This window comes from Vombatus ursinus, unplaced genomic scaffold, assembly GCF_900497805.2.
Source record: "Vombatus ursinus unplaced genomic scaffold, bare-nosed wombat genome assembly UNPS02014225.1, whole genome shotgun sequence".
Lineage (NCBI taxonomy): Eukaryota > Metazoa > Chordata > Mammalia > Diprotodontia > Vombatidae > Vombatus > Vombatus ursinus.
Genome location: NW_020954003.1, coordinates 6,656 through 31,241, shown reverse-complemented (window position 1 = coordinate 31,241; position 24,586 = coordinate 6,656). Strand labels below are relative to the sequence as shown.

At 40.9% G+C, this 24,586-nt stretch overlaps 1 protein-coding gene across 1 annotated transcript; it reads right to left on the bottom strand.

Annotated features, from left to right (window-relative positions):
• Positions 1 to 3,456: 3,456 nt before the first annotated feature.
• LOC114041950 (cathelin-like) lies at positions 3,457 to 24,162 on the bottom strand. Its single transcript, XM_027860639.1, has 5 exons — positions 23,959 to 24,162; positions 6,814 to 7,025; positions 5,105 to 5,212; positions 4,786 to 4,857; positions 3,457 to 3,668 (listed from the first exon to the last, which is right to left on the bottom strand). Exons 2-5 carry the CDS (start codon positions 7,006 to 7,008, stop codon positions 3,537 to 3,539), a joined length of 507 nt encoding a protein of 168 aa, XP_027716440.1. The 5' UTR covers positions 7,009 to 7,025; positions 23,959 to 24,162; the 3' UTR covers positions 3,457 to 3,536.
• Positions 24,163 to 24,586: the final 424 nt, after the last annotated feature.

Sequence of the window (24,586 nt, the reverse complement as noted above, 5' to 3'; positions counted from 1 at the left end):
GAACTGGCATTCCCTGTGGAGACACTGTTTAATGGGGATTTTGGCACACATCTAGACCACCTAAGATGGCATCATCTCCCTTGTGTAACATTCTTCTGAAAGACAGGAGAATTGGCTCATGCATGGACATTCTGCATTGGCCTACCAAGAGGTGGGGAGAAGACTTTCTCCATGGACTATTTAGTGGGAACTTTTCTGGGTTTTTAATCTTACCAAATTGACCATAATTGGGGATTTTTCTGTGTTCGCACCTGAGACTGAGGCCTACCTCCTTTTCCATTCCCCCTTAGGTCATGTGACCCCAAGAAATGGTCCAGAGACTTTGGCTTTTTCCTTTATCCCTTTCCATTCTAGATGCAAGGAGTGAATTCCCCAACTTGAATACTGGGCAAGACATGGGCATTGGGGAATCCAGGCTGGGTGTTACAACCAACTCAGCAGAGAAACCCTGGGGAGCAACGAACTGGGAATTCTATCCCAGCAAAGCTTTAGACTTGAACTTGCTAGGATTCATGTTACACAGGAACTAAGCTCAACTGTGAACTTCATTTCCCTCTCCAGCAACAGAGGTGGTGTATGCCTAGAGATTATGACTCCAAAGTATTGAGTGGAATGTTTGCATGTGTCTTTTTGCTATATCTTTGAAGTAAATATCCCTGTGTAATAGTTAATTGAGATGTGAAGTGGTTAAATCAAATTGGGGTGCTAGTCCCTGGATCCCTAATAATCAGGAGAAACCAGAGAAGATGGCACAGAAGAGAGACTCCAGGGTACTGGAGAAGGGGTGGTGTGAAATGTAACCGATTTGGCCCCAGAGTAGGGCCAGGGTAATCATGTTACCAGATTGTGTTAGAGCACCATTGTATTCAATCAGACATTTCCAACATGAAACATGAAGGCATCTGAAGAGATAGTGGAAGCATTAACAGGGCATTAGGGAAAGGCTTACAGAAGTAGTGGTAGTTAAGTTGGACTTTGAGAGAAGATAAGGATTCTGAGAGGAAGAGCTGAAGAGGGAGTGCATTCCAGGCATGGGGATGGCCTATGCAGTCCTAGAGAGGTGGAAGACAGAATTCAGTTTGGGGAAATGGATGACTAGTTCATTTTGGCTAGAATGCAGGATTGTTATTATTCAGTCATTTCATTGCTGTCTGACTCTTCATGATGCCATTAGGGTTACTCTTGTCAAAGATCCTGGAGTGGTTTGCCATTTCTTTCTCCAACTCATTTTACAAATGAGCAAACTGAGACACAGAGTTAAGTGACTTGCCCTGGGTCACACAGCTAGTATCTGAGGCCTGATTTGAAATCAGATCTTCCTGAATCCAGGCCTGGCTCTCTATCCACTGTACCACCTAGCCCAAGCCCCCCCCAACCCAATGCAGAGTATGTTAATTTCATTTAGAGATTATAAGAAAAACATTAAGTGATCTCAAGTTGGCCCAGAGGGCAGAAAGACCTGGGTTCAAGTCCTGCCTCTGACACAGACTGGCTGTGTGACCCTGGACAAGTCACTCACTGACCGTGGGAATTCTTTAAAATTAAAAATTACAGAGATGAATCAATATACTTAACATAGGTTAAGTCAGAGCATGAGAAATTTCAGAAAGATTATCTTCCAGTCATTTTTAATGTGTGTGATAGAATCTGGGCACTGCCTTGTTGAAAGGCAAAGTCACTATGCCTTAGAGGCTGTGAAAGGATCTAAATCAAAAGTAGGAATCTTAAACCCAAGACAAATTTAGTTGGGAGTGGGTGGAATTGAGATTAAAAGATAATCTAACCCAGGTACAGCTGTGCACCATGCTGTGAAAGAATAGATTTTGGTACCCAGACCACCAATCCCTGGGATGATGTGGTAATGGGGTGGGGGAGGGGATAACTTGTAGACAGGGGTGCTCTGGGAGTATAAGCCCAGGGAGAAGGGTCCTAGAACAGAGGGACCCTTGGGAGGGTAAGTGGCAGCCTGGGCCTAGCTTGGGGGGCGCAAGTTGGAGGACTGCCACAGGCACTAATCATGACCCCAGAACTCCATTCCCTAGACAAAACCCCCACCACTCTATCCTAGTTACAGCTGTGTCTGGGCTCTTTTACCAGGCTACAACTGGTAAAACATTCACAGGTATTCAATGCCTTGATGCTGCTGAAGAAAAGGCAGTAGATGTTGAGACTCTTTGGCATTTGAGTTGACTCTCTGTAGAGGTGAGGATGAGGGAATGTGGGAAAACTTGGATGTTTTGCTGACTGTGTGCCTATTTTTAAGTTGGGAGTAGGGAGAGGACTCTCTAAGTCATTAGCTGTGAGGGCAAGAGGGTTTTGCCAACTTAAACTGTGTGTGGACCCATGACAGTCTGAGAGGCTCCAGGTCCTACTGCAGTATTACTTTAGTGGCATGATAAGAGATGGGGTCTGATTTCACTTCTTGATAAAATTATCTCTTATTCAAAGGCACAAGTCTTCCTTTCCCATCTACCTATATACAATACTGATGGCTTGCTCACAAGAATCACTGGACTGGGTTCTCTAAAGTGAACTGGGTCTAAATAGGGAGCTCATTCCCAGGGTGATGGAGTCAGCTTTCACTCTGCCTTCTCCACCATGAGCCTCATCCAGTCAGTTGCCAAATCTAGTCAAATCTGCATCCTAGCCTGTCCACTTCATCTTTCCCATCCAAACCCTGTTTTCCATTCCTATAACCACCAGCCTAGAACCCTCATCATCTTTCACCTATTGCCATAGCCTCCTGACTGCTACCCCTGTGTGTAATCCCTCCCTTCTGCACTCCATCCTAGACACAGCTTCCTAATGAAATTATCTTTCTAATGAAAAGATATGATCTTGTCACTCCCCTACTGAAACAAACAAAAAACCTTCAGGGACACCCTGTTGTCTATAGGATAAATTACAAACTCCTGGGGAAGGCCTGCTATTTAAGACCCTCTTGGCCCCTTCCTACCTACAACACTTTACAAACTGCACCCCTTAATGCTCTAAATATTTTGCTGGCAGACTAGATTTCTAGCTGTTCCATAGCCTTATCTTGACCTGCCCAAAGAGAGTTCCCTGTGCCTGGAATGTACCCCTTCTCCTCTCTGCCTGTTGAAAGCCTTCTCTTCCTCCAAGGCCCAGCTCAGACACCACCTCTTCCAGGAAGCTGCCTTCCCCCCCACCCCTACCCCAGACCTAACTAGAAAGTGATCTCTCTCCCTGTCTGTTTTCCTAGACCACTTTGTCTAGATGTATCCTGCTTCCAACACAACAGCCTTATGGTACATTGTGTGCTTACATGTCAGCTCCCTCTCCCACCCCTCCTAGATTATAAACTCCTTAAGGGGAGAGACTGCGGGTGGTTGTTTCTATCTTTTTATGTAAAGTCTAAGAGTACCTGATAAGTACTTAAATGTTCAGCCAGAAATGAGCTGAATGGAGGAGGAACTCTGAGAAAACATGGAGGCAGAGAGGGTAAAATTAAAGTTTATTAATCTGAGGAGACAAAGGCAGAGTGCAGGGCCTTAAACAGAAACTGAGGTTCAGCCTCAGAAAGGAATTGAAAAGCCCAGTGGGATATGAAATGAAAGGTTTTTTAATCTTTTTTTAAGGCTCTCCCCCAGTTTCTTCAATCGTTTCCCGACCTTATGGAAAAATCCACGTCTCTTGATCTTTTCAGGCTGCAGAGGGAGAGAAAGAGACATTCTTAGTCCAGGGCCTCTGGGGGTCAGGCTGAGGAGGGAAGAAAAACCTGCCCACTGGGGAATGGAGTAACTTAGAGCTTCATGAGACTCAGAACTTGGAGGGCCCTCCACAGTATCTGGTACAACCTCTCCATTAGAAAGGAGGGAACTTGAGACAGATGGTGGTGAGCTGGCAACTGACAGACCCAGGACTCAACCCCAAATCTTTAGCCTTGCAACTTTAAACCCAGTGCTCTGCCCAGCACAGAAAGCTAAAGCCTCGAGGGCTTCTTCATGTTCATTTTCAAAATGATGAAAAGTCTTCCCAGGACACCCTCCTCCTGTTTCTGTGCCCAGAAGATGTAGAGGACAATGAGAAATCCTTACTCCACCCCTTAAAACCTTCTAAGCTCCAGGAGCACCTTGGAACCAGGTCTCATTGACTATGCCCCTGGCATGACCACACCTGAACTCACAACCCTCTCTTCAGAGTGGTTTGCCAGGAACACTGGCTGTGCCTCCAGCCCACCCCACCCTAGTTCCCCTAACCCATCTCATCACTGAGCTCTTGGGGTTAACAGGATAGTTGGAATGAGTCAGAGGACCAGTTTTAACACGGACATTAGTTAGCTCTATGACTTTGGCAATGTCACTTCACATCTCTGAACCTCAGTTTCCTTCTCTGTAAATTGGGAGAGGAGGAGTTGGGCTAGATAATTTCTAGGATTCCCTCCAGTTCAAAATCATGAGACTGATTCTTTGGAAATACAGGTCTAGGCCCTTCCTCTCCCATTATCCTTCTCTGTTTCCCTCTTTCCCTAGGTCTCTGAGGCCAGAGACCTCTCTAGCTCCAGAGTTGGGGTTGGGTGAGGTGGATGAGGGAGAGGATTACTCCTGCCTCCATATCTATATCCCTTCCTTGAACCTGGAAGAAGAAAAGGGAGGCTAAGTTGAGGCTAAGGTTGGAAAGGGCAGCATGGTCAATGTTGGTCCCAAGTCCCTCCAGCTGCACATCAATCCCAGCAGCCCCCAAGACAGAAGGCACCATAGACCCCTGGTGGAGTCTGCAGGTTTGGGCTCTTCTCCCAGCCCCCTCTGAGGATTCAGCACTTACCCCATCACAGGAAATATCAGCAGAGGGCTTAGGAGAATCCAAAGCAATGGCTCCAATGCATTCTTTCACCAGCTGTGAAGGGTTGCAGAGAGAGTTCAGGACTGCCAGTCTGCAACCTCTGCCCCTGACATGCCAGGACTGACAACAAGCTCAAGCTTTGCCCCAAGCCAGCCCACTGGGAGGGTTTTCTGCTGCTCATCTTGGGTGAATCACTTTGCTCAGGGCAGCAGGAAGCAGAGCTCAGCACCCTCCCTGCTCCAAGGTCCTCAGAAAGAGACCCATTCAGTCAGTCTCCCTCCCCAGCCCACGACACTCTCACCCCGTTTTCCTTGAAGTCACATTCATCTGGATTGGGATTTTCAGTATTGGGGCACACGGTCTCTCTCATGGTGAAGCTCAGAAGTCGAGGAGCAGCAGGATCCTTGTTCTGGGGAGGAAGGCAGGACAGCCTTTTAGACCTAGGCCACTCTGGGCAAGTCACTTAACCCCAATTGCCTCACCAAAAAAAAAAAAAATAGATTGAGGCCATATCTGAGCCCCTGTGGGCAGGAACAAGCTATTTAGTGCTGGAATGGACCTTAGACACCATCTAGTCTGACCCCATTGATTTCTAGATGAGGGAACTAGGAACAAGGAAAGTTAGGTGATTTGCCCAAGGTCAGATTTGGCTGCAGCATCAGAACTGGGGGCATCCAGAAGTCACTCATCCAAACAGTGTCTACTGAATGTATTTTCATGTCCCCCTGTGCTCAGCTTCCACATTCCTTGTCCTCAGGCTAGTTGGGAGAGAAAAAAAACACAGGAAAAAAAAACATTGTGAGTTTAAACCAGCTCAGGGTCAAAAAAGAGTTCCAGTAGTGACAAGAATCCTGGATTTGGAGTCTGAAGACCTGGATTTTATTTATAGCATATTGGTTAGTATTGTTCCTGTGACATAGCAAGGGATTCAATCAGTCAAGAAGCAATTATTGAGCACCCACTATGTGCCAGGCACCATGCTAAGCACTAGGGATCCAAAAAGAGGCACAAGACATCCCCTGCCCTCAAGGAGCTTAAAATCTAATGGGAGGGAGACATCATGCAAACAAACATATACAAAGCAAGCTATGTGCAGGATAAATAGGAAATAATTAAAAGAAGGAAAGCCCTGGATTCAGAAATGCCTTTTCGTTCGTTCACTCTTTCATTTGTTCATTCCCTCATTCACAGTTCTGTTGCTTACTACTATTTACTGTTCCTTTCTCTGGACCACGTTTTCCTACTTTGTAAACTGAGGGTGTTTAACTCAGTGACATCTAAAGTCCTTTCCAGCTTGACAGCCTATGATGCTGTGCAGGGTTGTAGGGTACGTGAAGAGAGAAAGAGAGCTCCCTCTGGCCTGGGGTCACTGATGGGAGCTTGAGCTCTCCTCTGAGGTGGGAGCAGGATTGGAAAGTGAGGGGGAAGGGGAAGGGAATTCAAGGCAGGGGAGTCCTCACAAGGACATTATGAGACAGGCCAGGCATGGATTATCATCCCCATTTTACAGATGAGAAAACTGAAACTCAGAGAGGGAGGATACCTTGCTCAGAGTCAGAAAAACATGTCAGAACTGGAATGAGAACTCAGGTGTTGTGACTCCAATAATAATAATAATAATAATAACAATAGCAAACACATACAGAGTATTTCTATATGCCAGGCACTGTCTTATGTGCTTTATAATTATTATTTCATTTAATCCTCCCAACAACTCTAAGAAGGGGGTACTATTATTATCCCCACATCACAGTAAAGGAAACTGAGGCAAATAGAGGTTAAATGACTTGCCCAGTCACCCAGTTAGTAAGTGCCTGAGAGTGCATTTGAACTTCGATCTCCCTGACTTCCAGGGTCACTGCTCTATCCACTCTGCGAACTAGTTGTCCCTCTCTTTCCACTATATCACAATATCTCCCAGTAATGAGACCAAGGTTTTCTGGAGCGAAAGGTTCATATTAGGAAATCTTGGCAGGTGGAACCCGCCCCTGCCATCCTAATGCTACTCACTTCCCCAGACTGCAGATTCAGGATTGAGAGACGAAACAGGTTTTCTGATCCTGACTTCGCGTTGTATTCCTGAATGAATTCATTCACCCAATCCTGGTACCTCTGGTCCTGGGCATAGGCAAGTGGATTCTTCAGGCTGAGCAGCCCCAGCAGCAACAGGGTTACCTGCATGGTCCAGCCCCTCTGCAGCCTCATCCTCTTGGCCCTCAATGCTGTGGGCAGAAAGGAGCTATCCTTTATTCACTGGCTCCTCCCTAGCCTTACACAAGGGCAATGGATCCCTGCAGCCATTGGGTTCCAACAGTTCCCTGAGGTCTGTGGTTTCCCCCATTCTTTTGTCATTGCTCACCTCTTGTCCCCAGGGCTGGGAGTCCCCTCCTTTAATTTCCTCATGAAGCCCTGGAGTTGACCAAAAGGATGTATTGGAGAAAGAGGGGAAGTATGAGGAAAAGATGGAGGAGGAGGGCGGGAAGATTAGACAAATCAAGAGATGTGAAGAAATAAATATTTTCCCCATCTCTGTCTGACTTACAAAGTCCTGGAGGGCCTGCAGGTGGGTGGATGGTTCAGTCAGCTGGCCCATTGGATTCCCATTCCAGTTACTCAAGGAACTTTGCAATAAAGTTAGGGTTGCTTAAACTGACCTCTCCATGCTCCTCTGATTCTTTCCAAAATGCTCAGGCCTCTATTCTCAAAAAGCAGAGGGTCCAAATGTCAACCAGAGATTTCTCCTTCCCTGTGAGATTCCTAATTGCCCCTAATAAAGCCTCACACATAGCCTCCTGCCTCCATCCCATTCAAATCCACAAACCTACATGCTCACAGATCAGCCCTATAGGCTCTCCATCTAACAGAATACTTCAAGCCAGACAACAGGCTTTCTTCAGCCTGAAGAGGTGACTCTAACCAGGGCTGTGAAAGAGGATAAGGATTCTGAAAGGAAGAACTAGAGAGAGAGCATTGTTGGTAGGGGGGATTCCTGTACTGTGCAGATCCAAAAAGTAATTCAGGCTGAAGAATAGGCCTAGCAGGGGATAGACAGACAGTCAGCAAGTCAGTGGTGGGGAGGAATCAACAAAGGCCTGAGGTAGGAGGTGGTACCTTACATGGAGCAAGGTAGGGATTCTAAAAGGTGGTTATAAAGAGAGAGAACATTCCAACATGTGGACCTCCTCTGCAAAGGCACAGTGATGGGAGATGATCAGTCAGATACAGAGAACAGCAAGTAATCCAGTTTAGCAGAAACACAGACTATGTGAAGGGCAGTTAAATGAAATCAGTGCAGAAAGAAGGAGGGAGCCAGACTGTGAAAGGCTTTAAATGTCCAACAGAAGTGTTTGGATTTTATCCTAAAGGCAATAGGAAGACAGGGCCGTGACATGGTCAGACTTATGCTTTAGGAATATCAATATGGCAGCTGTAGGGAGTGTATAGATTGATGAAGGGAGACACTGAAGAGAGGAATCCCAATTAGGAGGCTGATGTTAATAATCCAGTTGAAGACAGACAAAGATGTCAAAAGGAAGAGATGGGGGAGCAGCTCCTCTGAAACTTTGGGAGATGGCCTATACAAATGCATGGAGGCAGGACAGAGCAGCATGGGATGGGGGAACAGGGAGTAGTCCAATTTCTTTGAAATCAAGAATATGTCACATCCCAAAGACTCACCTCCACATATCCACTTTCCTTTGTAACAAAAAAATACAGCAAAGAAAAATAAATCAACAATTTAGCTGTGTCTCTATGTGTATGTCTCATTCTGCTCCATTAATACAACAATCCTCAGCTAAGGGCCATAGAGAATAAGTATTTATTAAGCACCTACTTTTTGCGAAGAAGATAGGTAAATATGGCTAGTGTACCTGATGGAGGTCAAAGGCCTAGGGGTAAAGATTAGTTTGTTTGGTTTTTTTTTAATATTTATAGCAACATTTTTAGTAGCAGTAAACAACCAGAAGGTCAGCAGGTGTCTGTTGATTGGAAGAATCAATAGTCTAGTGATTGAATAAACATATGATTCTAGTGGAATATTGTTCTGTTAGAAATGACAAATATGGAAATTCAGAGAAACTTTTAACACTAGTACAAACTCATGCAGAGTGAAGTAACCCAAAGCAGCAGAATACAGAGTGCATGTTTTAAGACAAATAGTAATTGCTATTAAGCTGGTCCAGGAAACAGGAAGACCTGGGTTTGAGTTCTGCCTCTGACACATAATGGCCATGTGTCCCTGGACAAAGTCTCAGTATACTTGAGAATTCTTTAAAAAATAAAAATTGCAGGGCTCAATCAATCAATCAACATTTATTAAGTGCCTACTACGTGCCAGGCACTGTGATAAGCACTGAGGATACAAAAAGAGGCAAAAGACAGTCCCTGACTCAAGAAGCTCACAATCCAATGGAGGAGACAGCATGCAAATAAGTATATACCACATAAGCTACATATAGTTAAATACCAAAGGAAGGCACTGGAATGAAGAAAATTTAGGGCAGACTTCCTTTAAAAGAGGTCACGTTAGAAAGGACTTAAACAGCATCAGGGAGGTCACTAATCAAAGAGGAAGAGGAGGTCATTGTCATTGGATTGAAGAGTATGTGTCATAGGGTAAGGTCTGAGAAGCCTGGAAAGGTAGGAGGGGGCTTAGATTATGAAAGACTTTGAATGCCAAACAGGGCATTTTATATTTAATTTTAGAGGTAATAGGGAGCCACTGGAGTTTATTGAGAAGGTGCTGACCTACAATGTTAGAGGAAGTTCCCCTGGGTAAATTAAATCACAGGACCAGAAAAAAAAAAATCTGTCAAAATACAAGCTAATACTATTAATCAAGAGAGAATCCAGTGTCTTCCACAAATAGCCTTTAATCAGTGAGTTTTTTTTAAAAAAATTATACCTTCTTTAAATTTTAACATTCCTTTTTTAAAAATTTTGAATTCCCAATTCTTTCCCTCCATCCCCTCCCCTACTCTTTGAGAAGAGAAGCAATATAATATCAATCATACATGTGAAGTCATTCAAAACATATATCCATATTAGCCATGTTGCAAAAAAAAGCAAGAAATTAACTACCTGTTCATATCCTTTGACAATTTATCAATTGGAAAATGGCTCTTATTTTTAAAAATTCAGCTCAGTTCCCTATATATTTGATTAATCAGCATTTGTTAAGATGGCTTTGTCAATGTGACTTCATACTGTGACCAGCAGAGGGTAATCTGTACATAATCATGCAATGGCTGGGCAGCCTTGTGGGTCAAGGCTAAAGTTGTGTCCTGCAAGCTGAAACTGTCTTTGGACCTGGACCAGTATGAAGGGAAATTAGGAAGTCTAATTTTGACATCCCAGGTGCTTAGACAGTTGTTGCTCTGACCACACCATGTGGCATTCCATCCTGACCTCCCCTTCCTAGACATTACCTCCCGGACACGAGTCACTTTATTTTCTGGCCCATACTTTCTTCTTCAATAAAATGAGGGAATTGAACTAAATAGTCTCTCTTGTCTCTCTATAAAATACAATTTACTTAAAATTAACCTTGGGAGGAAAAACCAAACATGAAATTGTAAAAAAAAAAAATTACCTGATATATTGTTTAGGCTAAAATGGATTTAGAGTCAGGATGCATGAATTCAAACTGGCTCAGTTATTCGATGACCTTGGACAAATTACTTAATTTTCTAGGCCTCAGTTTCCTTTTCTGTAAAATGAAGTCATACTAATTGCTTTCTAAGGTCCCTTACAACTATAAATTCTTTGATTTTTAAGGTCCAATCCAAACTTCCCTACCCTTGGAGACTTGTAAGGGGAATAGATTATCTTATATACCACTTCACTAAAGATGTTCATGGTTCAGAATTGCTCTGTGTCTGCCCCTAACATCTACATGTTAATAGAGGCCTGTAACTCATAAACAACAAAGTGTGATTAAAAGGTGGGAATTCAGGCCCTGGGATAGCTGGGTAAAGGAAGATACTGAGGGGAAAGGAGATATCAGACTTTTTTTTAAATTAATTTATTTTTAGTTTTCAACATTCACTTCCACAAGATTTTGAGTTCCAAATTTTCTCCCCATTTCTCCCCTTTTTCCCACCCCAAAATGGCATGCATTATGAATACTTCCTTCCCTAATCTGCCCTCCCTTCTATCACCTCCCCCTTCTCTTATCCCCTTCCCTTTCTATTTTCCTGTAGGGCAGGATAGATTTCTATACCCCATTACCTATACATCTTGTTTCCCAGTTGCAAGTAAAAACAATTTTTAACATTTGTTTTTAGAACTTTGGGCTCCAAATTCTCTCCCTTCCTCCCTGCCCGCCCACCCTCATTCAGAAGGCAAGCAACTTGATACAGGTTGTACATATGGAGTCATGCAAAACACTTCCAGAATAGCCCTTCATCCTACCCCACCTCCCATTTATTCCATTCTCTCCTTTGATCCTGTCCCTCCTCAAAAGTGTTTGCTTCTGATTATCCCCTCCTTCAATCTGCCCTCCTTTCTATCATCTTCCCTCTCTTATCTCCTTCCCCCCTATTTTCCTGTAGGGTAAGATAGAATTCCATACCCCAATGAGTGTGTATGTTATTCCCTCCTTAAGCCAAATCCAATGACAGTAAGATTCATTCATACCTCTCAACTCCTTCTTCCCCTCCACAATAAAAGCTTTTTCTTCCCTCTTTTGTGTGAGATAATTTACCCCATTCTACCTCTCCCTTTCTCCTTCTCCCAGTACAATCCTCTCTTTCACCCCTTAATTTTATTTTTTAGATATCATTCCCTTCATATTCAACTCACTTTGTGCCCTCTGTCTATATATATTTCCTTCAACTACCCTAACACTGAGAAAGGTTTCATGAGTTATAAATATCACCTTTCCATGTAGGAGTGTAAATAATTCAACTTTAATAAGTCCTTTATGATTTCTCTTTCCTGTTTACCTTTTTGCCTCTCTTGAGTCTTGTATAAGAAAGTCAAATTTTCTATTCAGCTCTGGTCTTTTCATCAAGAATGCTTGAAAGTCCTCCATTTCACTGAATGACCATTTTTTCCCCTGAAGGATAATACTCAGTTTTGCTGGGTAGGTGATTCTTGGCTGTAATCCTATCTCCTTTGACCTCCACAATATTATATTCCAAGCCCTCAGATCCCTTAATGTATAAGCTGCTAAATCTTGTGTTATCCTGATTGTGTTTCCACAATATCTGAATTCTTTCTTTCTGGCTGTTTGCAATATTTTCTCCTTGACCTGGGAACTTTGGAATTTGGCTACAATATTCCTAGGAGTTTTCCTTTTGGGATCTCTTTCAGGAGGTGATCAATGGATTCTTTCAATTTCTATTTTGCTCTCTGGTTCTAGAACATCACGGCAGTTTTCCTTGATAATTTCTTGAAAGATGATGTCTAGGCTCTTTTTTTTAAATCATGGCTTTCAGGTAGTCAAATAGTTTTAAATTATGTCTCCTGGATCTATTTTCCAGGTCAGTTGTTTTTCCAATGAGATGTTTCACATTGTCTTCTATTCTTTCATTCTTTTGATTTTATTTTATAATTTCTTGATTTCTTATAAAGTTACTAGCTTAAAATTGCTCCATTCTAATTTTTAAGGAATTATTTTCTTCAGTGAGCTTTTGGACTTCCTTTTCCTTTTGGCCAGTTCTGCTTTTTAAGGTATTCTTCTCCTTATTGGCTTTTTGGACCTCTCTTGCTATTTGGGTTAGTCTATTTTTTTAAGGTGTTATTTTTTTCAGTATTTTTTTGGGTCTCCTTTAGCAAGCTGTTGACTTGTTTTTCATGATTTTCTTGCATCATTCTCATTTCTCTTTCCACTTCTTTCTCTACTTCTCTTACTTGCTTTTCAAAATCCTTTTTGAGCTCTTCCATGTCCTATGACAAATTTATACTTTTTTTGTGGGGGCTTTGGATGTAGGAGCTTTGACTATGTTGTCTTCTGGTTATATGTTTTGATTTTCTTTGTCACCGAAGTAAGATTCTATGGTCGGACTTTTTTTGCACTGTTTGCTCATGTGCCCAGTCAATTATTTGACTATTAAACTCTTTGTTAAGGTAAGGGTCTGCTTCTAGTGTGGAGAATGTACTATCCCAACCTTGAGGAGTTTTGTGCAACTGTTTTCAGAGATACTTCCAGGGACCTATAAATTTTCAGTTCTTCCAAGGTGGTATGATTAGAGGCGAGGTGTTTACTCCTTTCCTGGTCTGTGCTCTGGTGCAGGAGTGACCACAAGCACTCTTTTCTGCCTTGGAACCGTGAGGAGGATTCCCTCTCCACTGCTGCCACAAGCTCCACCACGCCAATGCTCTTCCTCACCCCAGGACCACCACCCAGGACTACAACTCAGATCCAAGCCCAGGCAAAGCAAGAGAATCCTGCCTCAGCACCAGCAAAGAGATCCCTGTAATCCCCCTCTGACCAGCTGCTCGATTCCCCCACAGTCTGTGGACTGAGAGCTCTGGAAGCAGCTGCCACCCTGGGGCTGTGCCAGGACTGGGACCGAGGTCCTCTCTCACTGAAGTCTGATAGATCTTTTCTACTGACCTTCTAAGTTGTCTTTGGCATTTGTGGGTTGAGAAGTCTGGAGACTGCCACAACTCCCCTTGATTCAGTCACCTGAGGTCTGCTCCAGGTTTGCTGAGGCCCTGTCTTTGCCTGCGCAACCCACACTGAACTGTGCTCCTCTCCTAGCCTGGTGCAGACTTTTCCAGTCAACCATCCAGGTTGTCTTTGGCTGGAAATTTGTTTCACTCTGTCTTTTTGTGGGTTCTGCTGCTCTAGAATTTCTTTACAGCCATTTTTTACAGGTATTTGGAGGGATTTGGGGGAGAGCTCAAGCAAGTCACTGCTTTTACTCTGCCATCTTGGCTCCACCACCCTACTGGAGACATCAGACATTTCTTAGTGACTCTTTGTGGCCTGTTACATATATGACCTGCCCTGGATGTCAACTGGCAAAAAATGTGAAGCATTTCTTTGAAATGCAACATTCTGCATCATATTTTAGTCTAGTGGAGAGAATAGGTCCAAATTCTGCCCAATGGGATCAGAAGATCTGGGGCTTGAAGAGTCCTCAGAGGCTATCTTGTTCAACCTTCTCGTTGACCAGAGAAGAAAACCAGAGAAGTTGTGACTTGCCTAAGGTCACACACTCAATTCAGAAAATCATTTCCTCTTGGTCAAAGAGTTCTAAGGTTTTCCTAGGAAAAGAATGTCAGAGCCAAGTCCCTGGCTCCCAGGTGACCCACTACCTTTCTTCTAAACTAATCTCTCTGCCTCTATGTTCTGCTGTGAATTCACTGTGTAACCTTGATGCAGATGATATCTGAAGTCCCTTTTGGTGTGAAGTATATGGATCTCATTGTAAACGTGAGTCATTAAGTTCCCCCTCCAGAGCTACCTGCATTCTTACCAAAGCTCTCTTTTTATCAGCAAGGAAATCAAGATGGCAGAAGTAAGTTTGTAGTTCCCTTTTTCCTCTGAAATCATACCTGCTGGCTGCCTAATCAATTTACACATAAAGCCCTTTCTTTCCAAGCCTTGAGAAACAATGTTCCTTGACTGAGGAAGAAAAAAAAATAACATTGTTTTTAAGTTAGAGGAACCTAGTTTCCATCTGAATTCTGCTACTTTATTAGATGTGTGCCTTCAGGCAAGTCATTTGGTATCTCTGGGCCTCAGTTTTCTTATTTATAGATGAGATGGGTAGACAGATTTATTTCTAAGGTCCTGTAAGCTCTAAATCATATAGTCAGGGTTTCCTTTAAGCTGAACTCTTCTGAGTTCCTTCAGAGAGGCAGTGTTCTAATGGAAAGAGTACTAGATCTAGAGCAAGGAGATGTGGGTTCAAACCCTAAGCTTTAATACTTCTAAGCTGTTTGACCATAGGCAAATCACTCAATGTCCCTGTGCTTCAGTTTTCTCATCTGTAAAGCAGATATAGCAAACTACAGAAAAAAACTCTGACTATAGAATGTTATTATGGCAACAAGGAAGATCAAAACACACACTCAGAAGAAGATAACAAAGTCAAAGCTCCTACATCCAAAGCCTCCTAGAAAAATATGAATTGGTCTCAGGCCATGGAAGAGCTCAAAAAGGATTTTGAAAACCAAGTAAGGGAGGTAGAGGAAAAATTGGGAAGAGAAATGATGCAAGAAATGAAGAGTGATGCAAGAAAATCATGAAAAATGAGTGAACAGCTTGGTAAAGGAGACATAAAAAAAATTGAAGAAAATAACATCTTAAAAACAGACTAGGTCAAATAGTAAAAGTGATCCAAAAAGCCAATGCAGAGAAGAATGCCTTAAAAATCAGAATTGTCCATATGGAAAAGGAGGTCAAAAAACTCACTGAAGAAAATAATTCCTTAAAAATTAGAATGTAGCAAATGGAAGCTAATGACTTTGTGAGAAATCAAGAAACAATAAAACAAAACCAAAAGAATGAAAAAATAGATGACACTGTGAAATACCTCATTGGAAAAACAACTGACCTGGAAAATAGATCCAGGAGAGATAATTTTAAAATTATTGGATTATCTGAAAGCCATAATCAAAAAAAGAGCCTAGACGTCTTCTTTCAAGAAATCATCAAGAAAAGCTACCCTGATATTCTAGAATCAGGAGGTAAAACAGAAATGGAAAGAATCTACTGATCACCCCCTGAAAGTAGATCTAATAGTACCTCTACTCCCTAATCAGAGAGAATAAAGCAATACAATATGGATGAGTCTCTTCCTGTAAAAAGGAGAAACTAAATTTATCTTGGAAAGAATTTCTTGTGTTCCAAGGAATGATGACATGAATCCATAACTACAATCAGGTAAGAAGGCATCCAAGTTCATAGCCTCATTATCCTCCAAGAATTGGAGTGCACACAGATCAGGTTTGGTGCTGGGAACTAACACATAAATGTGTTATTATATCTTTATTGGCTTGTTTCCCCTGCCTGGAGATGCTCCAGAAAAATCTCCTAGTATATTCAATGATACCTTGCATCTACATTTCTCCAAATGTGGGAAGCTCCTGTACAGTCATTTAAGGTACTCAATGCATATCAGATATAGGACAGTCTTTATTTCATGACTGCAGAATATTCAAAAGACACAAAGAACTCACAGACACCCATAGACAGAAACAGAAAAACAAAGGATTTAGATAGTTCATCAATTCTCTTCACAGTTAAACTGAATGAGGATTTGCCATTAGTTACAATGCTTGACATGCTGGTACATTTTCTTTCCCAAAAATTCCTCATAGAGGCTAATAGCACCAATCCTCTGCCTATGGTTTTGACTTCTCTTGGAAGATAAAAATTTTAGTGGATGCTAACAAGCGATCCCTATCCTATCAGAGCTATATTATCCAAGTAACTCATGGTACTAGTAAGGAAGAAGGAAGTGTTCCAGACTTCTTGTGCACCTGGGTACACACATGCACATGCAAACATACACACACACATACTGTCTCCATAATATAATTTTAGTCCTTTAGCTACAGGATACATGTTAGTAATCCTCTCCTTTCTCCAAGAAGTACATTGTTGAGGAAATCTCCCTCTAGCTAGCCAGTTTCTGAATTGTCAAATTTAGGAACTCAAACTTGGGAATTTTTGAACATGAATTTCCCAACAAGATAACCCCCAAAGCTAAGAAGAGTCCACTCTCAGGATGTTGCCTTTCTTCTTTTATATTTTTTTTATTAATTTATTTTGATTTATCAACAATTACTTCCATATGCTTTTAAGTTTAAAATTTTTCTCCCCCTTCCTCCCCACCACCCTCCCCAAGACAGTGCACAATCTGATATAGGCTATACATATACATTCCTATTAAACATATTTTCACATTAGTGTTGTTGTAAGAATTAGAACCAATAGGAGGAACCACCAGAAAGAGGAAACAAAACTCAACAGAAGAGAAAAAAATAGCAAATAGTATGCTTCGATCTGCATTCAAACTCCATAGTTCTTTCTTTGGATGTGGATAGCATTTCCATTATGAGGCCTTTGGAGATGTCTTAGATCCTTATATTGCTGGGAAGGGTTAAGTTTATCAGTATTAGTCATCGCACAACGTGGCTGTTATTGTGTACAACGTTCTTTTGGTTCTGCTCACTTCACTCAGCATCAGACCATACAATTCTTTCCAGGTTTTTCTGAAGTCAGCCTGTTCATCATTTCTTACACAATAGTAGTCCATTACATTCATATACCAAAACTTGTTCAGTCATTCCCCAATTGATGGGCATCCTCTCAATTTCCAATTCTTTGCCACCCCAAAAAGAGCTTCTATGAACATTTTTGTACAGGATGTTGCCTTTCAAAGCTCCATGTCGCATATGTCTATCATGTAGGTGGTGCACTGAAGAAAGTGCTGGGCCAGGAGTCAGGAAGACTCATCTTCCTGAGTTCAAATCTGGTTTCAGACACTTACCAGCTGTGCGACCCTGGGCAAGTAACTTACCATTTGCCCTCAGATTCCTCACCTGTAAAATGAGCTGGAGAAGGAAATGGCAACCCACTCCAGTACCTTTGCCAGGAAAGAGATAGACACAAGTGAACAACAAGTGACTACATCACATTTCTCACAACTGCTGTTTTAAACTAGCAGTGTCAAATTCAAATAGAAATGGGTCCACTAAACAGAACATAAGGATCCCTGCTGGCTGCATATTACTTAGAAATGACCATATTGACATTATCTCTCTGTGTTCTGTTGTATTTTTAATTTTGTTAAACATATCCTTATAACATGTTTTAGTCTGGGGGTGGAGGGAGGGTCGTATTTGACACCTCTGTTCTAAATCTTTTTTCTTCAGTCCTCCCATGTCACCCTTCATCTCTTATCAACAGAGATCTCTGTCTTATATTTTACTGAGAGAATAGAAACATTCTAAGCCTGAGCTCTCTCTTCTCCCACACCTCAAAACCTATTGACTTTATCCCACTTTATCCCTGTGGTCATCTTGGAACTAGCTGCCTTGACACTTAAAGCAGATATCATGCCCAGGGGTGACTTGACTCTTTCGGTTCAGGAACTCCTGCCCTGAGTATACTAATTTAGTGTGTGTCTCATGTGGCCAACTAGTTGTAGGCAGGCCCTAGCCACGCCTATGAGACCAGGTGGCATTAGGGCAGCTAGTTCGCACAATGGACAGAGTGCCAGGCCAGGAGTCAAGAAGACTCATCTTCCTGAGTTTGAATCTGGCCTCAGACATTTACTTGTTAAGTGACCCTGGGCAAGGCACTTAATCCTGTTGGCCTCAGTTTCATCATCTGTAAAATGAGCTGGAGAAGGAAATGGCCAACCACTCTAGTATCTTTGCCAAGAAAACCCCAAATGGCATCACAAAGACTCAGGCACAACTGAAATGACTGAAAAACAACAACTAATCGTGCATGCTTCAGTTCACTCTGGTGATCTCTGGAGGGAGGTTTGTTTTAGTGATGATAATAAGAAAGAGCACAACAAACCAAGGGGAATGGAGTTGGAAAGTTAGACATCTCCCCAACACTAGGTTTACTTAGCCAGAGTGTTTGAAGCCTGTATCTCTCATATTTTGATACAGCCCAGCACCTTTCCAGTGTTCTTATACTTCACTCCTCAACAGTGCTCTTCAATCCAGCAACACTGGCCTCCTGACTGTTCCACACCTTCTCCAATCCCTCTTAACTCCCTCTGCTAATGACTTCCAATTTGCTGTATATAGCTTGCTTTGCATGTATTTGTTTGCATGTTGTCTCCCCCATTAGACTGTGAACTCCTTGAGGGCAGGGACTGTCTTTTGTCTCTTTTTGGATCCCTAGTGATTAGCGCAGTCCCTGGTGCACTATAGGAATTTAATAAATGTTGATTGATTGATTGATTGGTTGATTTCCCTTAGTCAACGTACTTTCAGTTATATGTGTCAGTAACCCTTATGGGATCACGTGAAGTTGGGAAAGAGATTATGATCCTATGTGAATGAAGGTATAATCCAAATGAATTGGTCCTCTTCAAAACAAAATGCAAACAAATCTGAGCAAGGCACTGTGCTAAGTAAGCATTTTACAAATACTTCATTTGATCCTCAGAGCAACCCTGGGAGGTAGATGCTATTATAATTCTCATTTTATAGATGAAGAAACCAGGGAAAACAGAGGTTAAGTGACTTGTCTGAAGTCACACAGCTACTGTCATGTCTTTGTACTTATTTGAATAAGCATTGTATGTATTTCCCACCCTACTCAGAGTAGAGCATAAGCTCTATTAGGGCAAAGATTGCTTTTTCTCTTTGCCTTTTTGTTCCCAGGGCTTAGTTCAGTGCCTTCCACATAAGTAAGTGGTTAACTCAGGCCTGTTGAACTGAATTTAACTGAAGTATGACCCTGTCTAACACAATGCAGTTTTCCCCATTTCTTCTAAAATTTATTCCTTATTATGGATTGTAGCCAAAGCAGTACTTGTTGGAAATTTTATATCTCTAAACTCTTACATCAATAAAATAGAGCAAGAACAGATCAATGAATCAAGCATGCAACTAAAAAAACTGGAAAAAAAACAAATTAAAAATCCTACGGGACAGCTAAGTGGCATAGTGAATAGAGCTCTGGCCTTGCAGTCAGGAGGATCCAAGTTCAAATCCAGGCTCAAACATATAACACTTACTAGCTGTACGACCCTGGGCAAGTCACTTAACTCCTATCACCTCACCAAAAAGCAAAAAAAAAAAAAAAAAAAAGCCTAAAAAAACAACAAAAAAGAAATCCTAAAAAACAAAGGAGAAATTAATAAAATTGAACCTAAGAAAACCATTGAACTAATAAATAACACTAGGAACTGGTTTTATGGGGAAAAAAACCAATAAAATAGATGAACTATTGGTTAATTTTATTTAAAAAAGGAAAGAAGAAAGCCAAATTACTAGTATTAGAAATGAAAGAGGTGAATTCACCATCAACAAAGAGGAAATTAACACAATTGTTAGGGGCTATTTTGCCCAATTATATACCAATAAATTTGACAATCTGAATGAAATGGATGAATAGCTACAAAAGCATAAATTATCTAAATTAGCAGAAAAAGAAACAAAATACTTAAATAACCCTATCTTAGAAAAAGAAATTGAACAAGCCATCAATGGACCTCCTAAGAAAAAATCCCCAGGACTAGATGGATTCACAAGTGAATTCCACCACACATTTAAAGACAATTGATCCCAATACTATAGAAACTGGAAAAACAGGCAAAGAAGGAATCCTACCAAATTCTTTTTATGACACAAATATGGTGCTGATACCTAAACCATCAAGAGCCAAAAGAAACTATAGATTTTCTCTTATGAATATTGATGCAAAAATTTTCAATAAAATACTAGAAGGAGATTAGAGCAATATATCACAGGGATCATACACTATGACTAGGTGGGAGTTATACCAGGAATGCAGGGCTGGTTCAATATTAGGAAAACTATTAGCATAATTTACCATATCAATAACAAAACCAATAGAAATCATATGATTATCTCAACAGATGCCAAAAAAAACTTTAACAAAATACAGTACCCATTCATATTAAAAACATCAGAGAGCATAGAAATAAATGGAGCTTACCTTAAAATGATAAGTAATATTTGTCTACAACCAACAGTAAATTTTATCTGTAATAGGGAATAAGCTAGAAACCTTCCCAATACAGTCAAGGGTGAAGCAAGGTTGCCCATTATCACCTCTATTATTTAATATTGTACTAGAAAAGTTAGCTATAGCAATAAGAGAAGAAAAAGAAATTAAAGGAATTAGAATAGGCAATGAGGAAACAAAACTCTCACAGGTAGCTGACGATATGATGGTATACTCAGAGAATCCTAGAGAATTAATTCAAAAACTACATGAAATTATTGACAACTTTAGTAAAGTTGCAGCATATGAAATAAATACACATAAATCACCGATATTGCTATATATTACCAATAAAGTCCAGCAGCAAGAGATAAAAAGAGAAATTCCATTTCTAATAACTATAGACAATATAAAACACTTGGAAGTCTACCTGCCAAGACAAACTCAGGTACTATATGAACACAACTATAAAATGCTTTTCACACAATAAAGTCAGATTTAAACAATTAGAAAAATATTAATTGCTCATGGGTAGGCTGAGCCAATATAATCAAAATGACACTTCTACCTAAATTAATCCATTCATTTATTGTCATACCAATCAAACTATCAAAATGTTATTTTATAGAGCTAGAAACATTAACAATAAAATTCATCTGGAAGAACAAAAGCTTAAGGATATCAAGGGACTCAATGAAAAACAAATGTGAAAGAAAGTGGTCTAGCCATTCTGGATCCCAAAGTGTATTATAAAACAGTAATTATCAAAACAATCTGGTACTGGCTAAGAAATAAAGTGGTGGATCAATAGAATAGACTAGGTATAAATTACATTATAGTAAATGACCATAGTAATCTAATATATGATAAGATCCAAGCTTTCAGAACAAAAACTTACTATTTGACAATATAGTCAATATAGCTGGGAAAACTGGAAAATAACATGACAGAAACTAGGTATAGACCAACATCTCACACCATACACCAAGATAAGGTCAAAATGGCTACATGATTTACACATAAAGGGTGATACCATAAGCAAATTAAGAGAGCATGAAATAGTTTATCTGTCACATTTGTGGATAAGGGAAGAATTTAGGACCAAAAAAGACATAGAGAGCATTATAAAATGTAAAATAGAATATTTTGATTACATAAAACTAAAAAGTATTTACACAAACAAAATTAATGCAATCAAAATTAGAAGGAAAGCAGAAAAAGGGGGGGAAGGGAAGGGGAAATTTTGTAAGAAGTGTCTCCGATAAAGGCCTAATTTCTCAAACATACAGGGAACTGAGTCAAATTTATAAAAATACAAGCCATTCTCCAATTGATAACTGGTCAAAGGATATGAACGGGCAGTTTTCAAAGAAATCAAAGTTGTCTATAATCATATGAAAAAAATGCTCTAAATCACTATTGATCAGAGAAATGCAATTTAAAACAAGTCTGAGGTTCTACCTCACACCTATCAGAAAGGCTAATACGACGAAAAAAAAGGGAAATGCTGGATGTTGGAAGGAATGTGGAAAACTAGGACACTAATGCACTGTTGGTGGAGTTGTGAACTGATCCAACCATTTTAAAGAGTAAATTAGAACTATATCCGAAGGGCTATAAATCTGTGCTTGCCCTTTGCTCTAACAATATCACTGCCAGGTCTGTATCCCAAAGAGATCCAAAAAACGGGAAAGGACCTATTTGTACAAAAATATTTATAGCAGCTCTTTTTGTGATGGCTAAGAATTGGAAATCAAAGGGATGCCCATCAATTGAGGAATGGCTAAACAAGCTGTGGTATATAATGGTGATGGAATATTATTGTGCTATAAGAGATGACAAGCAGGATGATTTCAGAAAAACCTGGAAAGACTTACATGAACTGATGCAAAGTGAAGTGAGTAGAACCAGGAGAACATTGTACATAGTAACAGCAACATTGTATGATGATCAACAACAAATGACTTAATTCTTCTCAGCAACACAGTGATCCAAGATAATTCCAAAAGACTATGATGGAAAATGCTATCCACATCCATAGAAAGAACCATGGAGTCTGAATGCAGATTGAAGCATACTGTTTTCACTTTATTTTTTTCACTTTTTTCCCTTTGGGTCTATTTCTTCTTTCTTCCATATCATTAATATGGAAATATCTTCTACATGATTATACATATATAACCTGTATCAAATCATTTGGGGAGGAGGTAGGGGAGAGAGGGAGGGGGAAAATTTGGAACTGAAATTTTTTAAAATGAATGTTAGAAACTGTCTTTACATGTAATTAGAAAAGTAAAAACACTATAGATTCTTTCCAAAAAATAAAATAAAATTTATTCCTTATAAAAGAGATTTTTAATTGGCTTAATAATCACCAACAAAAACATATAAATAAACTTAGAAAATAGTGGGTAAAATCTCAGCCAAAGGACAAGGGACACTCATATAGTAGGCATATGCAGGTTACAATGCATTAAAAATCTAGTAAATACACTGGATGAGTAGTGTAAAGGCTTGTTTTCATACAGATGGAGTAAGGTTTAGAATCCCAAAGTCCAGAACAGGAATGAGCACAAGACAAGAGTCAGCAGAGAGAAAGGAAAGAAAGCTAGATCAGTTGAGGGGAAATGCTCACAATAAAGGAAGACAGTCAGGGAGGATGGAAACAAATCAGTTTTACTAGGACTTGATGAAAGGAGGAATGTCAAAACAGGTAAAATCTGATGGGTTTTACAGGGTTCTTATCTGGGTCAGGTAGGACCAGGCCTTGTGGGGAAGGAGAGAGACAGCTGGTCATAAAGACAGGTGCTGATGCCTGGGAGGAGGGGAACATCAAGGGAATCAGCAGCAAGCTCACAGTCCAACTCCCTTCTGGCATAAAACTCTCTCTGACAGGATCAGTCAGGAGATGGGAGCATTTCTCATGCTTCATTCTCAGTAAGGATGTGGCAGGGAGGCTACTGAAGACCTTCCATGCCTGCATGGGGCCAAGAGAAAAAATACACAATTCTTTTCCCTGTCTTAATATATTTTATTTTTAGGGTGATTTACTTGATGAGTCATATCCAGTTCCTTAGGGAGTCTATATGCCTGCAGACTTTCCCTATGTTATTGATTTAGAAGTAGTATGAGATGTTTTACAGAGCATGCACGCACGCGTGTGCGCACACACACACACACACCCCTCCCTCTCCTTACAACGAATAATTGATGGTTGATGATATAATGGGAGTTACAATCTTGGTGGGGCAGAGTTGGTGGTAAGAATAGGGGTGTGGGGAAGAGTAAAGACACAATTGTGATTCTCAGTGGCATTGCTGGAGGCTCTGTAATCCCACCTAGGGCTTCCAGGAGCTCAATGCAGTTGTCTAACTCTAAATGGCACAGACAAATAATTAAAATGGTAGTACAATTTCTCAGGTATTTCAAGGAAGTTGTTGGGAGGACTATGTTGGTGTCTACAAAATGCTCTCCCAATCTACGTGCATTTATAACAAAAACAAAAACAAAAACATAAAAACACAACTTCTTACCTCTCCCCTCCTTCCCTCAGCCCATAGCACTAGCACTAAAGACAGGTCAAGTCTCCAAGATGTCACCTTCCTCACACTGTCTGAGGGGCCACTCTGGCCCCCAAATCATCTTTGTTGTAGGAGAATCTCTCACACAGCCAGTAAAGGTAGACACAGAACTCCAGAGGCAGGTACAGTTAGAAGGAGTCCCCAAGAAAGCTGGAGGACCTGTTATCAGTGCTAGAAGCCAGAATATCGACAGATGAGAAACGGCAAGGAAAGTGGCAGGTCAGGTGGCTAGTGTGATAGGAGAGAGGTCCAACAAAAGCAAACATTGCTGTAGCAATGTTTATTATAGCTGCAAGTTCTCTGCCATATCTGATCTTATTTGGGGAGGTTATTAAAGGGTCTGAATCAGGATATATTTTAAAGCCTATAGAGGAGAGCCAAGATGGCAAAATAGCAGGATGAGTTCCCTAACACAACTCCTCCACAAAGATCTAGAAAATAACCAGACCACGTCCTGATTGGGAAATCCAAGGGAAAAAAATCACAAGGACATATTTCTAGCCCAGGTCAGCATAGAGAGGCAGACAGGTAGATACATAGACATTAGGGAAAGAAGAGGTGCCAGACACATACAGGAAGA

Bases quoted from the DNA above. Each gene is read 5' to 3' on its own strand.
- LOC114041950 (XM_027860639.1), bottom strand. From the start codon at position 7,008: ATGAGGCTGCAGAGGGGCTGGACCATGCAGGTAACCCTGTTGCTGCTG. The intron at 5,213-6,813 runs GTGAGTAGCATT...CTTCCTCCCCAG, and splicing joins TGAATCTGCAGTCTGGGGAA to AACAAGGATCCTGCTGCTCC. The intron at 3,669-4,785 runs GTAAGTGCTGAA...CTCCCTCTGCAG, and splicing joins CTGATATTTCCTGTGATGGG to CCTGAAAAGATCAAGAGACG.